At 39.7% G+C, this 13,839-nt stretch overlaps 1 protein-coding gene across 8 annotated transcripts; it reads right to left on the minus strand.

Annotated features, from left to right (window-relative positions):
- Positions 1 to 218: 218 nt before the first annotated feature.
- On the minus strand, positions 219 to 13,591 carry ddx3xa (DEAD-box helicase 3 X-linked a). 8 transcript variants are annotated; one of them, XM_058786532.1, is made up of 22 exons: positions 13,224 to 13,591; positions 11,870 to 11,921; positions 11,668 to 11,715; positions 10,521 to 10,577; positions 10,051 to 10,143; positions 9,891 to 9,962; positions 9,102 to 9,185; positions 8,355 to 8,531; positions 8,134 to 8,266; positions 7,221 to 7,334; positions 7,018 to 7,117; positions 6,777 to 6,912; positions 6,161 to 6,258; positions 5,955 to 6,056; positions 5,707 to 5,867; positions 5,471 to 5,615; positions 5,227 to 5,371; positions 3,682 to 3,863; positions 3,484 to 3,601; positions 3,249 to 3,402; positions 3,042 to 3,166; positions 219 to 2,400 (listed from the first exon to the last, which is right to left on the minus strand). In XM_058786532.1, the coding sequence occupies exons 1-22, from the start codon at positions 13,266 to 13,268 to the stop codon at positions 2,309 to 2,311; spliced, it is 2,433 nt and encodes an 810-aa protein (XP_058642515.1). In that variant the 5' UTR covers positions 13,269 to 13,591; the 3' UTR covers positions 219 to 2,308. The 8 variants fall into 8 exon arrangements, with proteins under 8 accessions (XP_058642515.1, XP_058642514.1, XP_058642521.1 ...); XM_058786531.1 differs by having other exon boundaries at positions 10,521 to 10,580; XM_058786538.1 differs by lacking the exon at positions 9,102 to 9,185.
- Between the last annotated feature and the right edge of the window lie 248 nt (positions 13,592 to 13,839).

A 13,839-nucleotide genomic window follows, 5' to 3' on the forward strand; every position in this document is an offset into this window, starting at 1 on the left:
ATGTTCAAGGTTGCCATGTGCCAGACATTGACAGAAACAAAACTTCAACAGAACAAATGCCAATCTGTAGGACAGAAAAAAGCACACATTTGGAGAATCTGGACACTTTTTGCACTGATACTTCAGTTTTGTTTGTTTTTTGTTTTTTTTTTCAACTTTTTTTTTTGTTTTTTTTTTCCTCAATGACTTTTGAATCCAAACCTTGGCATGTTTCCCCCCCCGTTTCCAATTTTGGGAGCCAATTGGTAATTCCATAGCGACGTGTTGCCGTTAGGCCTTTAACAGCTGTGGAAACTGACTGAGTCCATTACGTCTGAAACATTAAAAAGCTCACGCTACCCCGAAATACAGAAATTTTCCACGCATACAGGTGACATTCAACATTCAAGTGCCAGTGTTCAGGTATTGTCTTTTGGTCAAGTTACTTGAAACTTTCAAAGAATCACTTTGAGGCTTATAAAAATAAATATTTCTCAAAAAATGCTTAATAAATTACACAAAACTAGCAGCAAAAGTAGAATCTAGAAATCTGTGTGCAAATAGCTAAATTCCCCACTGCTGATCGCCCTGGTCCCAAATAAATCCTGGTAAATAGTGAGAACCCTTCCCCTTTTGTAAACAAGCTGCGTATCTCCGGTCTCCTGACACAATATTTGGAAGCTTGAGGACATGCACTCAAGACACATACTGTATATATGTATATATATATATATATAAAACTTGAAATGTGCAATAAAAGAACTTTGTAAAACTCGATGGGCACAACGTACACGGGCCTAGACCTAACTAAAGTAGCACCATTCAACTCGAAGTTCTCAATACTGTCAGTGCATCTGCTTGAATTCATCATTAAAAAAAAAAAAAAAAAAAAAAGTCAAGGCACAACTCACTTGAGAAGAAAATCTATTGCACTTGCGATAAATGCCTTAATTCTCCTCCACTCGACCGCTTCCGTCCGAAGCAGAAAACTGGCTCCTCGGCCAGTGGTTTAAGTTCACATCTAACCTGATGAATTTCAGGAGCTGACAGCATTCGTATTCCTGGTGTCCGGCCTCGCGCAGAACAGCGGGACTCGATACACAAGCTAAAATGGTGGCCTGTCTAACTGCACTCGCGTCAGGCCCAACGCAAAACAAACTCCCGGTTCGGATCCGCCAGTGCCTCAAAATGAACTCTCGCGCTGCCTCTACCTACGAAAAAGGGAGCCATGCCTGCTGCGCAGCTTGAAAAGAGAGGACGTTTGTATTAAAAGAAAGCCTGCAACAATTCATTCGTCTTCTCTCCTTGACCAAAAAACAAAACACTAGCATGCGTATGTGACCAAAGCGGTCATGAGGCTAAGGCACGGCCGCTTTGGTTCTGTGGTCCGTTTGTAGCCATTTGAACTTCACTTTCAGGATGGCAGGCATTTTTTGTTTTGCTGACATTTGTAAAGAAACATTTTTATCAAAAAACCTTGGAGTTTTTCAATAAATGGCATCTGCTTCTCTAAAATGTTTTGAGAAAGAAAAGTAGTAGTTAACAAAAAATGCTGCCCACTTAGAGTGGCTAGCATGTGGTTCTTACTAGCTGCCATAACACTGTCAAGTCAATTAAAACAAGTGGAGTAAGAAGTTCCAGCATTTTGAATTTTCAAACACTGAGTGTTTCCAATATTTCGTCATGAATATCACAACTGGAATGGCCTTTTCAAGACAACCATATCCCTAAAGAGGCGTCTCTCCAGGATAGAGTGAGCAAAACAAAAGGAAGTCAGACCGATTTGTCCCTTGAGACACAGATGCTTCACAGAGCGGTTCTGCAAAGTGCCTGTGATGCGTTTTACTTTGTGGCTTATATTGTTGGCTTCGTGATATCGGTGATAATTTGAAGTTCAAATGGAACAGCGACTCTCCGAGTCACGTTATCCCAGTATTTGCCAAGGTTTGATTAAGTACAAGCTATCAAATGCCTTTACAGCAAAAAATAAAATTAAATAAAATAAAATAAAAAAAAAAGCTCTTGGCCAAGTTCACTCGATGAAATTAACAAAACTAAATTCTGTCTATATTCAAAAAGGCACAGTACATTCACATACAAATGATCCTCTTTTTAAAACAAAGAAAAAAAGTCAGAAACCTAGGTGCTGCAATGGATCAAAAACAAGTGGGCATCCTTGTTATTCTGCTCCGGTTTTGCCACAGATCACTTTAGAATGTGGGCAGAGAATCACAGCGTGTAATGTACCGAGTTCATAAAGCTACACAGGGGGTAGAGTCTGGCTATGATAACATGTGGTTTCCGTTCGGCTAGTTTGGCAAACGTATATTTAGTTGCCCCACCAGTCCACCTGGGCGTAGTTTCCTCCATAGTTTCCATAGGTTCCCCCGTAGCTGTCACCACCGAAACTCCCAAAACCACCTGAAACAGACAATGAATTCAGGACTGTCCACTCACTCAGTAACACTTTACAATAAAATTAAAGGGGTCATGAACTGTCTTTTAATTATTATTTTGCACTGTTCTCTAAGGTCCACTTATAAATGCTATCAAGATTTTTACATTTAAAAAAAAAAAAAAAAAAGTCACAAGTTAGAAGTATTAGGCTATTTTCAGTTCAGTTTTTGAGTTTGGTTTCTGCATAGACCTGCATTTGCCGCTCTTGTCATTTACCTACTACGTGCAAGAATCAGTGGGCGGGGCTAAACAGGCAGCGATGTAGCAGCAGGCGTTGATCATCTGCGGAGGCGGTGTTTATCCACACTGTTACATCATAAAGTGGCACATTCCACAACCTGTTGTTTTGGCTGATTGGCTTTAATAGAAGTTTATAGGCTAGACTCACTTACAGGATGTTTTTATAGTACAATGATGGATCAAAATTCCCTTGATCTTTTGACATAAGAGGTCAGTTCATGACTCCTTTAAACTCTAATGAACACTTTCAAAATATTGTTTATTGTTGGTTTATTCATTTAGGTTACATGTTAAATTAAAGTTAACTAATTGAACATTATTATTAGAGTGGCAAATCATAAGATGGGTTTTCAAGTTAAACTAACCCTTATTGCCTCCAAAACCTCTGTTGCCTCCATGGCCTCCAGTGTTGCGAGCACCACGGTTGCCGAAAGCGCTGCTGCCCCCAGCCATCTGGCGGTAATCCCTGGCCCCAAACCCACCAGAGAATCTGCAGAAGAAGAGTAACGTCATGAACCTGGAAAATGCACAAACCCACTGGGGAGATCTGGAGAGCTTGGATGTTGCCGTACCTCTTGGGGCGTCCACGGTTAGTGCTCTTGTGCTGGTGCTCGTAGGCTAGGTTCTCAAGCCAGGAAGGCACCTCCTGTTTGGCCTCCACCAAGATGTCCAGCAGATCTTTAGTGATGTTGCTGTTCTTATCATTATAGAAGGATGTGGCCAGTCCTGAAAATAAATCATCTCAAACAGAGTTCCTGGCAAAAACAAGAAATGCAAGATATTTCCGAAAACGACACCAAAACTCACCAAGGTTTCCTACACGGCCTGTACGACCGATGCGGTGGACGTATTCCTCAATGTCACTAGGCAAGTCAAAATTGATCACGTGTTTCACGTTGGAGATGTCAAGGCCACGTGCAGCCACCTATCAAGACAATAACACAATCAGATAAACAAGCTTGAGGAAAACCACAGGCTTCCAGTGAACTCACAAACTCGACTCACAGCAGTGGCAACCATGATAGGGCAGCGCCCAGAACGGAACTGGTGGAGCGCTTCCTCACGATCGCGCTGAGAGCGGTCACCATGGATACTGGTGCAGGCATAGCCTTCGCGGTAGAGGAAGTCCTCAAGAGCATCAGCACCCTTCTTAGTCTCCACAAACACCAGTGTGAGAGAATCCTTGCCTACAAAGGCAAGAATGTCACTATGGATGAAAGCATCTTGCAAATTAAGAAATGTATTTGTAAGCTTAATTATCTGCATTGAGTGCAATATTAACCACAGCATGCTTCTTTACTGTAGTCAAGTTTTGGCATGAAACTGTAGAACACACTCCCATTAATATGTCATTACCTCGCTTTAAGCTACTAAACAGCAGTCTTCTGCTACAGTCTTTGCGTAGATAATGTTGGCATGGTAACACTGACCAACGAGACTTATCTAAAAGCATGGGTGTCTCAGTGCTGTGTTGCTATGGATATACAAGAGAGCTTCACCAAGAAGTCGGTCACGTTTCTGCATGTTTACTAGCACAATGGTGAGTCAGTCTTTATCCCTTTAGTGCCACATTTAAAAATGATTGAGATTTAAGATGCTTTTAAAAGTAATTATATTTATATTTGTAAAGAAGTGTTATTTAAGAGCAAATGAAATTATAGAAGCCATGAAAAAAAAAAAAAAAAAAAAAACACACCATACCACTATTTATTAGGGATAATATTCACTGATTCGCATTTGTGCATCAGCATAAAAGTTAATGTGATGCATTTAAAAAAAAAAAAAGCGTGCATCGAATATAATTTGGGATTTGTATCAAGATGCAGCGTTTATAACATTTGCATCGGTAAAAGCGGATTCATTTATAATTACTAGACAAAATTCATGCAGAATGGTCAAAAGATTTGGGAGTGGATATATCAGAGGAAACCTGGAACAATGCATTATTTAGAGTGAATGGAACAAACTCCTGTACTTGTTTAGGTTTAATTCAGTTCAAGGTCCTCCATAGACTTTACTACAGTAAGGTTAGACTTTCCAAGATATACACAAAAAAAACATGCGGAAAGAGGGGGGAGAAGACAAAAAAAAAAAAAAAATTACAATTAAGAGAAACTTTGTCAACTCTTTGTATGTAATGTCACCCTTTTCTTCATTTTCTGTCTGTCTGAAGAAATAAATGCAAACTCTTTACCATATTGAATTGCATAGCATCATATTTTTAACCATTGCATCACATTGTGTTCGAATCGAAATTGAATCGCACTGCATTGTAATGGGGTGAATCGCATCTCATCAGTAGCTGCTTCATATGAATCTTTAAATGAATCTTATTGACTATGCATCGAGATGCATATAGCATTGGCATCAGTTATGGAGATGCACATCCCTACTATTTATAGTATTAGTTTTAAAATTTAGTGCTACAATACAATAAAATCTATACACCCACATATCGTCACACTGAGTTGACCAAATCTGTTATTCCTGCAACAAGCTATCAAGGATCTGATGACTTTGTAAAACAGCGGCCAAGGGAAGGCGACTTACCCGTTGCATTGAGCAGGTCAAGGAGGAACGAGCGCTTGTCATTCTCTTCCACCCAAACCACCTTCTGGGTGATATTTTCTGAGGTGGAGCCCACACGGCCCACAGCCAGGAAGATGTACTCCTCCAGAAAGTCACGGGCCAAAATCTTAAAATATAAAAGGTACGGATGCAGTTCTTTATTGCAATCAAAAAATGTATTTAAAATTCATAGTGACTATCACTGGCAAGACTCCTGTATGCATACCTGGATCTCTTTTGGGAAGGTGGCGCTGAACATCATGGTCTGGCGAGCACCTTTAGGAGGCATGGTGTCCTGCTCCACGATACGTCTGATCTGGGGTTCAAAACCCATATCGAGCATTCTGTCTGCCTCGTCTAACACCAGGTATCTACACAGAATGTATAAAGTAATTTTTCTGAACTAAGACGTATTTGAGGTCAAAGAAAACCTAGAATCTTTCTGCTACTAGATTCACTTACTTGCAGTAGTCTAGGCCAATCTTGCCCCGCTCCATCATGTCTACCAGACGACCCGGTGTGGCCACTAGCAGGTGACAGCCTCTTTCCAATTCACGGATCTGCTGCCCTATATCTGCGCCTCCGTACACCACACACGGGCGCACTCTGGAGCGGTAAGCGAACTGCAGAAATTGACGACAAAATTAGTTGAGACGAGCTTAATTTAAACCAACTTTTGCTAAACTGTAGCTGGTTTACCAGAAACATACCTTTCTGGCCTCATCATAAATTTGAAGAGCAAGTTCTCTGGTTGGAGCCAGAACCAGAGACATGGGATACTGCTTACGACGGACGTACTTCCCATTCTCGTGCTTGAGAAAGACCAAAACATAATGCTTTCATGTCAGAAGCAGAACTTCTTGCCGTCACCAGACTCCATGCACAACTTCTGGCCAATAAAGAGAGGTATAGTAACCTGGGTGCTGGCTTTGGTGGCCTGCAGTGCCTCTCCAGGTCCATCAGTGTAGATCTGACTAAGCACAGGTAGCAGGAAGGCTGCAGTCTTCCCTGAGCCTGAGAGAAAGCAGCACACACACACGATGAAGCACATTGCTCTTCACTGCTCATAAAGACGCACACTGCAGATTCATCCTCATGGGACAGCCAAAGCCAGACTTTGCACATTCAACCTAGTCAACAATGTGGTTTAATCTGACAAAGCCCTGCCTGCTGAGACAGGAAGTGGAAGGGGTACATTTTGAAATCGGTGTTCAAGGATCTGTCACTGAACTCTTGGCATGAACTTGGGCTCACAGCTACTCATTTTACTCAAGTCGATCAGAAAAGCATTAACTTAATCAGCAGGTCAATGTTTACATTATGTAAATGACCCACAACATAATGCAGCATCAGCAGTCTTCGTTTCTACTAAATTCAGCTAAAGCTATTGGCATTGTAAAGCTGTACAAAAAAAAAAATTGATCCCAGTTTTCCTTTATCATCACATAATTGCAAATATAGTTTGCCATCACAGTTACACTGGCATGCAATTTTAGACTATTTATCTCCCGGTAGACTGTCTAATGGCCCACCTGTTTGAGCACAGGCCATCAGGTCCCTCTTGGCCTTAATGATGGGGATCGCATACTTTTGAACAGGAGTAGGCCGTGTGTAGCGGCTCAGATTGATGTTGCCCATAATGATCTCGCCCATGTCCACATCATGGAACTGAAAAGACAAATAGAAACCATCATCCACCGGTTTCTTTAGCAGCCCTCCGCTTTATTTGTTTTGCCACTTGATTCAACAAGGCACTATGATTATTAGGCTTACACTTTCAATATGCCCAGGACTATTTGTTCCAGTGGCCTCCACAGGAATGTCATCATACTTCTCAAAGTTAATCCCCGTGTTGCTCCCAGAGAACAGCTCACTGTCGTTTGGAGAGGGAGACGGAGGACAAAACAATGGCTTAATCACAGAGACAGATGGACTCAGGAGACAGGACACAGTGCGATTAGCAGCGAGCCACTTACTGCTCCAGACGCTCGTTGGGGGACAGTGGCTTTGACCAGTCCTCTTCATCTCTGGATTCTTCAACCCAACGACTGTTCCCTCCTGTTCCTCCTCCAAAGCCTCCACGCTCATACCTGCAAAGAAACATTTGTTTTTAATAAAAACACTGCAGCACAACACCATGAACAATCTATTTTTTCAGAATCTATTACTTCTGAGCAAACTGCATTAACAGGCTTATTTAAAATCACCCTATTTTTTTAGAAAAGTAGTGCATAACTCAAACCACACAATTTGAGGCATCATTTACATCCAATTTACGTACCAAAACAGATAAAACAGACACGATAAACCAGCAGAACTTTGTCAACCAGTGCAGGAATTTGGATTCACATACAGTATGTGACCCTGGACCACAAAACCAGTCATATTTATCAATTTTTTAAAATTGATATTTATACATCGTCTGAAAGCTGAATAAATAAGCTTTCCATTGATGTATATTACTAATCAAAAATTAAGTTATAAAATATTTACGGTAGGAAATTTGTAAAATATCTTCATGGAACATGATCTTTACTTAATATCCTAATGATTTTTGGCTTTAAAGAAAAATGGATCATTTTGACCCAAACAATGTATTTTTGGCTATTGCTACAAATGTACCCCAGCGACTTAAGACTGGTTTTGTGGTCCAGGGTCATATCTGAGCACATTTTGGTGGCTTTGAGCTTAAACACTGAAATACCTATCTTGACGTATAGCTTCATAATTCTTAAGTGAACGTACACATTTGGGAGGTTGAGAACCTTTTACTTACAATAGTTACGTTAGTATTAGATTTTGCTGTATTATTAAAATAGATGTTGAAAATCTGTGAAATTTCAAATGTTATCCAAAACAACTTTGTTATAATACTGCACTCTTCCTCACCTTCCTCTTGAGCCAGCTCCTCTATCATTGAAGAAGGCAGACTTCCCTCTGTCAGAACGTCCAAAGTTATTGTAAGCATCTCTGTTCACCACAGCGTTCCAGCCTCCATCCTTGTTCTCATAACTGCCATAACCTGCAATTTCATCATGTTACATGATTAAGACATGTACAACTTGCAAAACAATCAATTTTCTATCATTTCTAAGACTTTTAACCCTCACCTGCATTATGCATTGGCTGGTTGAAGGAAACACCGTTTCTATTTCCACGAAAGCCACCACGTCCACCTCGGTCATTACGAGGAGGTCCACGGCCAAAGTTTGCAGTCCCATTCATACGACCGTCATGGTAGCCATTGACAAAACCATTGCTACGACCGCCATCCCATCCTGGAGAATCTTTCAAAAAGGGACAGACAGGTAGAGAACGTGAGGATATTGAGAGAATGGCTCTAATTTACAACTTAGCTCAAAGTCAAGACTGGTTTCAATGATAGTGAGTGGCAGATGTGAAAAAGCCAGTAAGCAATTTGCTACTACGGCAACAAATAGAACAATTCAAGTCAGTTGAGTGAACCAGGCATACAGGTTCACAGCACTGCTTTAAAAAAAAACAAACAGATCAAGAACAATGGGCATCTTTGGGCAAAACTGGCACTCCTAGGGTTTACAAAACCATGTGAAAGAACAACAACCTGTTCAGCCATCCCAGTGACTCACCCAACTATTCCTTTCTGAGAAAAATTCAGTTCAAGGAACAAAGAGCACACACACTCCAAAAATCACATCATGTGATCGTTTATATAGCAATGTACTTTAGCAAACAAGGTCTTGACACACACAAAGAGCAAAATCTTACAAGCACTAGAACCTACACAGATGAATCACCACTTAAACGGGTGATCATTTTCTGTCCAAAACCACCAACAGCAGGCCAACCCATGCCACGGTCTGATGCTCAAAATTTACCACAGCGATCTGCCCAGCTGATAACACTGGCTGCGTCCTCATTTCCGTCGGTGGCTACACTGCTGTCGGTACACGCAGGAGAGGCTGCAAGTGACACACACAGAAATTAGCCTGGACTGCGCTCATGCATACCCACTCTTCATTACTCCAGTCCAAGTCCAGTCCAGATAGGCCAAAAACACAAATAACTTGCATATCTGACTTCCTTAGATGTGGTTATACCACACATACCCACAACATTAGCTTTACAAACTTACTTTAAAAGAGCACAATCACTGCTGACCTACTTGCTAATCAGAAAGCCAAGGCATACTGTCAAACATACGATGAGGAATCATCAAAAATAACAACTGTGGCAGGCAGTAAATGCAATAGAAGTTAAAGTAAACAGCAAACAATCCCTCAAGTAAAATAAATATTTGCCTACATAGTCTCGCAACAAACTTGAACTTGAGGAGAAAAAAACAAAAAAAAACGCATCAGGAGTTGGACATGGTGTGTCTTGGCAAGTATGAAAAAAAAAGAAAAAGAAATTGACGTGGCAGCAGCGAAACGTCAAAGCTCAGATCAGTTGATCTTGCTAATTAGAGTGAACAAATTATGCAGCGGTGTAGTTAGAGCTGTTAACATATGCATAAAAAAAAAACGATTAAGCATGCTATTGACATGTAGCATTAGAACATGTCTTGAGCAAAGTCCACAAACTTCAGCTCAAGGGTCTAGTTAAGATGCAGTGATGTCACAGAGGGCAGACATGTACACAGACAAGTCGCATGCATAAAGATATACCGCATCTGTCTGGCCAGCCACTAGTGTAGGTGTGATAAAATGAGAGCGCCTGGGATGGATACCTCTGGGAACCTAAGCAGAGGCACAGGGCACTTAAAAGACAACCATTCCTTCACAACGGAGGAGCGTAAGAGTAAATCGGTTCGTTTTGAATAATTACCGGTCCTAAAGTCATTCCATCCAGTTGGATAGTTATGCCTGTGTCTTTGGTTACCCTCAGGGTGCCAACTCTGAGGATACTGTTTGGGAGAAACTTGAGAAACAGTTTCACATTGTCAGAAGATGGCGAAATACTTAAAAGCATTCAAAGGAGTGTGTGTGCGCACGCTATTGCATACAAGCCTCTTTCCTATTTGTTCACATTTAGAGAGCCAATTAGAAGAGAAGAAAGGAGAGAAATGCAAGCAACCGCAGCTGCCGGATAATCACAGGGAGCAGTCGGACAACGCCACTAAAGCTTTGTGGACTCAGAAATGGCTCCTTCAGTTTCATAAAGTGTGATGTTCACTCAACACTCTGAGAACTGACTTTAAATGTCTGGCCCCAAAGTACTGGCTCTGAAGGCATGGAATTAAATTTTCATGCATCTTGGAAGCAAAGCACCTTCAGAAGAACCTGACCAAGACTTACAGCTCTGTACTGGTGCCACTGAATAACCGCTCTGTCTACCAGAGGAATAAGCATTTCCTGCTGTGAAAAAACATGAAGTCAAAGTGCAGAAAAAAAACTCAACAATTGATCATAAAGCATTGATTTTAAGATAGATCTAGTGATCATTCTTAAGTGATGAAATGGAATGGCTCATGCCAATTGAAATGGGAAATGATTTATTTTGAAAAAAAAAAAAAAAAACTCAAAGAAACGTGCGCGTGTTTTTTTTTTTTTAAATAGTCACAATCCAGGTTTTGTAGTGATTCAAAAAACAAAGTAATAAAAACCTGAAACACAGTTGTGTTTGTCAAGACGTATTTTCACATGACAGTTATTGAATCGTAGACATCCAATAAAATCTTAAAAAAAAAAAAAAAAAAAAAAAAATCGCCCATCCAAATTTTTTTTTTACAGCAACTCAAAAGGCCAAAACTCATAATTAGGGCTGCAACAACGAATCGATTAAATTGATAAAAATCGATTACTAAAAGAGTTGGCAACGAATTTCATAATCGATTCGTTGTGTCGCGCGACGCGGAGACGTTTGATTATTAAATTTTTTTTAGATATTTGGACTGAAAACAGGACAAAACTACTAAGTCAGCATTTTTTGCAGTATATATTCTGTGCTTTGTCCCATATAGGTTATTATTGACAAATATATTTGTGTGTGTTGTACTTTTTAATTAAATTATTTATTGTTCTGGCAGCTCAGGTGGCACTTTATTTAAAAAAAAAAAAAGTCTATATATTTGGCAGATGTAAAGCATACATGTGTATGTTTTTTGTGTTAGTCCATTTTTATTTTATTTTATTATTATTATTATAACAGCTCAGGGATGTTCAAGGAGCAACATGTTTGTGCACTTTCTAAAGATTTTAGTTCTGTTTTTGAATAAAGGGTTGGAAACGAATGCTTTTTTCTTTTCTTTTTTTAAATCCAATTCATCGGGAAAAAAATAATCGACAGATTAATCGATTATTAAAATAATCGTTAGTTGCAGCCCTACTCATGATTCAAATCTTAAATATTTGCTAAATTTGCATGCATCTGCAAATTTCCCATTTTATAAGACTCATTTTATCATTTTATCCACCGTTTGTAAAGTAAACCAGCATAACGTACCATTTTTTGATGCGTCTTTGTTTCTCAAATGAGGAGGAATGTAACGCCCTGAAAAAAAATTAAAATTTAATTTTTTTTTTTATAAACTTATAAAAAAAAATTTTTTTTATAAAAAAAATAAAAGAACTGTGGAGGATGTTCGTGTGTTTGCAGGCATTCAATCTGAATGTGGTAAAAGCACTAAATGAGATAAATCACTTACGACCAGAGCCAGCACCCTGTCCATCAGCTGAGTTCAAGTCTAAGACAGCAAGCTGAAAAGACAGAAAGAGCAAAGTGGGCCACAATTAGTACGCTACCAGCTATAAATATATGCATGCCAAACAGTGTAAACAGAAAACAGCACTGAGCGAAAGAGGAATTCCAAACCTGTATGACTTTTTTTCAATAGAATGCAAAAAGACATGTTTAGCCTCAATCACCTCTCTTTTAGTCCACATCTTTTTTTTTTTTTTTTCATGAAAAGAAAGTAAAACATCTGCCATTCAGCTTTTGTGTTCCATTGAAGACAGTCAAAAAAGTTTACAACAACATTAGGGTTGAGTAAACAATGACAGTTGTGACCACTGACAAATCTTTACAATTTCAAACTTTATATGTAGCCAATTTCATAACTGTATCCATTCTGAAAGTTTTAAAATGCTGTGTCACGAACATCACCTTTCAGAGGGGTAAAGTATAATAAAACAGTTCTGGTCACGTGACTGTTTACATCAGCTATGTAAAGAATGTCACATGAAATTAAGACAGTCTAAGCGGTCATTTATAGTTGACAACTGTAAAACACAAACTATTTTAGAGCCTTTAAACTAACATTTGGTCACAAATGTAGCCGCTAGCATTAAATTGGTTAATCAAATTTCAAAACGCCTGCCACAAATGTTTGGCAAGCCTTCATGGCCCTAGTCGAGTCTAAAGCCTATGGTCATGAAACCAAGAAACACTTCGAATTGGTCATATGCTGAATCATCTAGAAATTGCTTAATAAATAAAACTCATTAAAACCATCATCAGTCTGTTATTCATAAAATTATTCAATCTTGTCCAAATTTAAAGGCTGCATGGTACAACAGGCCGCAGACTCAAATGTCCGACAGATTTCGACGACATGCGTTTTTTAATAGTATTTCTAAAAAAAACCGAACTATTCTAAAGCTCTTACATAACTAACAGAAACTATGTTACGATGAATGCTGGTTCTGGTAAACCGGTGACCGAAATGCGGAAAATAAACTAAAGAGATAAACAGGAAAAGGCGTGGGCTAGGTATCAAACAACACTTTAAACTCCAAAGGTGGACCAGAGAACATAACTGTGGTCGTATCTCTTGAATTTTATATCTTAAATGAAGGGAAAGACTACAACACGAGGAACCGCGGCTGTGTCTCAACGCCTACCGAGGCGCCTTCCTTGACAACATTTTTGAGGCACCGCACCGCTAAGAATGCGGTCTATAAAGGCAGCTCACTAGGTTTCACGACGTAGACTGTGTGTCAAAGCCAAGCGATCAAAGCGATAACAGAGCTCGCGTTTTAAAACACATTTTCACAGCCTACCTGCTGGTCTAGACCGTGTGAACCGTCGACGACCACATGACTCATAACTAAAGAGAATAAGTGAGGATTACTCCTTTATTTCTGAGAAGCTGTTTCTTTGTTGTCTAAAGGATTTCAGCCAAGTCTCCTTTTATAACGACGTCACTTGCTCTTTTTGTAGTCCTGTCCTTCTCCAAGGGCTTTTTGTGCCAAGACCACCGTAGGGGAAAAAGAAGGAAATGTTTACGTGTAAGTTATCCTCCTTCAGCCCTTGTATTGGCAAAATAAATCCCTAAATGTGAAGTTTCTTTCGCGCTGTCTGTGTATTCTGCCCGCTGTGCTGATGGCAGCCCAGTGTGTGCTGCTCTGGTTGTTGGCTTCAGGCTAAATGCCATTGGATCAGCGAAAGGAGGAAAGACGTCACGGAGACCGAAATATCGCGAGATGTAGCCGTTTCTAAAAAAATAAAAAATAAAAAATAAAAAAATTAATAAAAACATAACAAAAATAAATTAGCTGTCTCTGTCTCAGTGTGTCAAAAATACGTTTTTTTTTTTTTTTGTAATGTTCTGAGCTTTGATAATCTTCCACTTTGTACACTTTGTACTGAAGAACGTTTCTTACTTCTGGATGGCAA

This window comes from Onychostoma macrolepis, chromosome 09, assembly GCF_012432095.1.
Source record: "Onychostoma macrolepis isolate SWU-2019 chromosome 09, ASM1243209v1, whole genome shotgun sequence".
NCBI classification, from domain to species: Eukaryota; Metazoa; Chordata; class Actinopteri; order Cypriniformes; family Cyprinidae; genus Onychostoma; species Onychostoma macrolepis.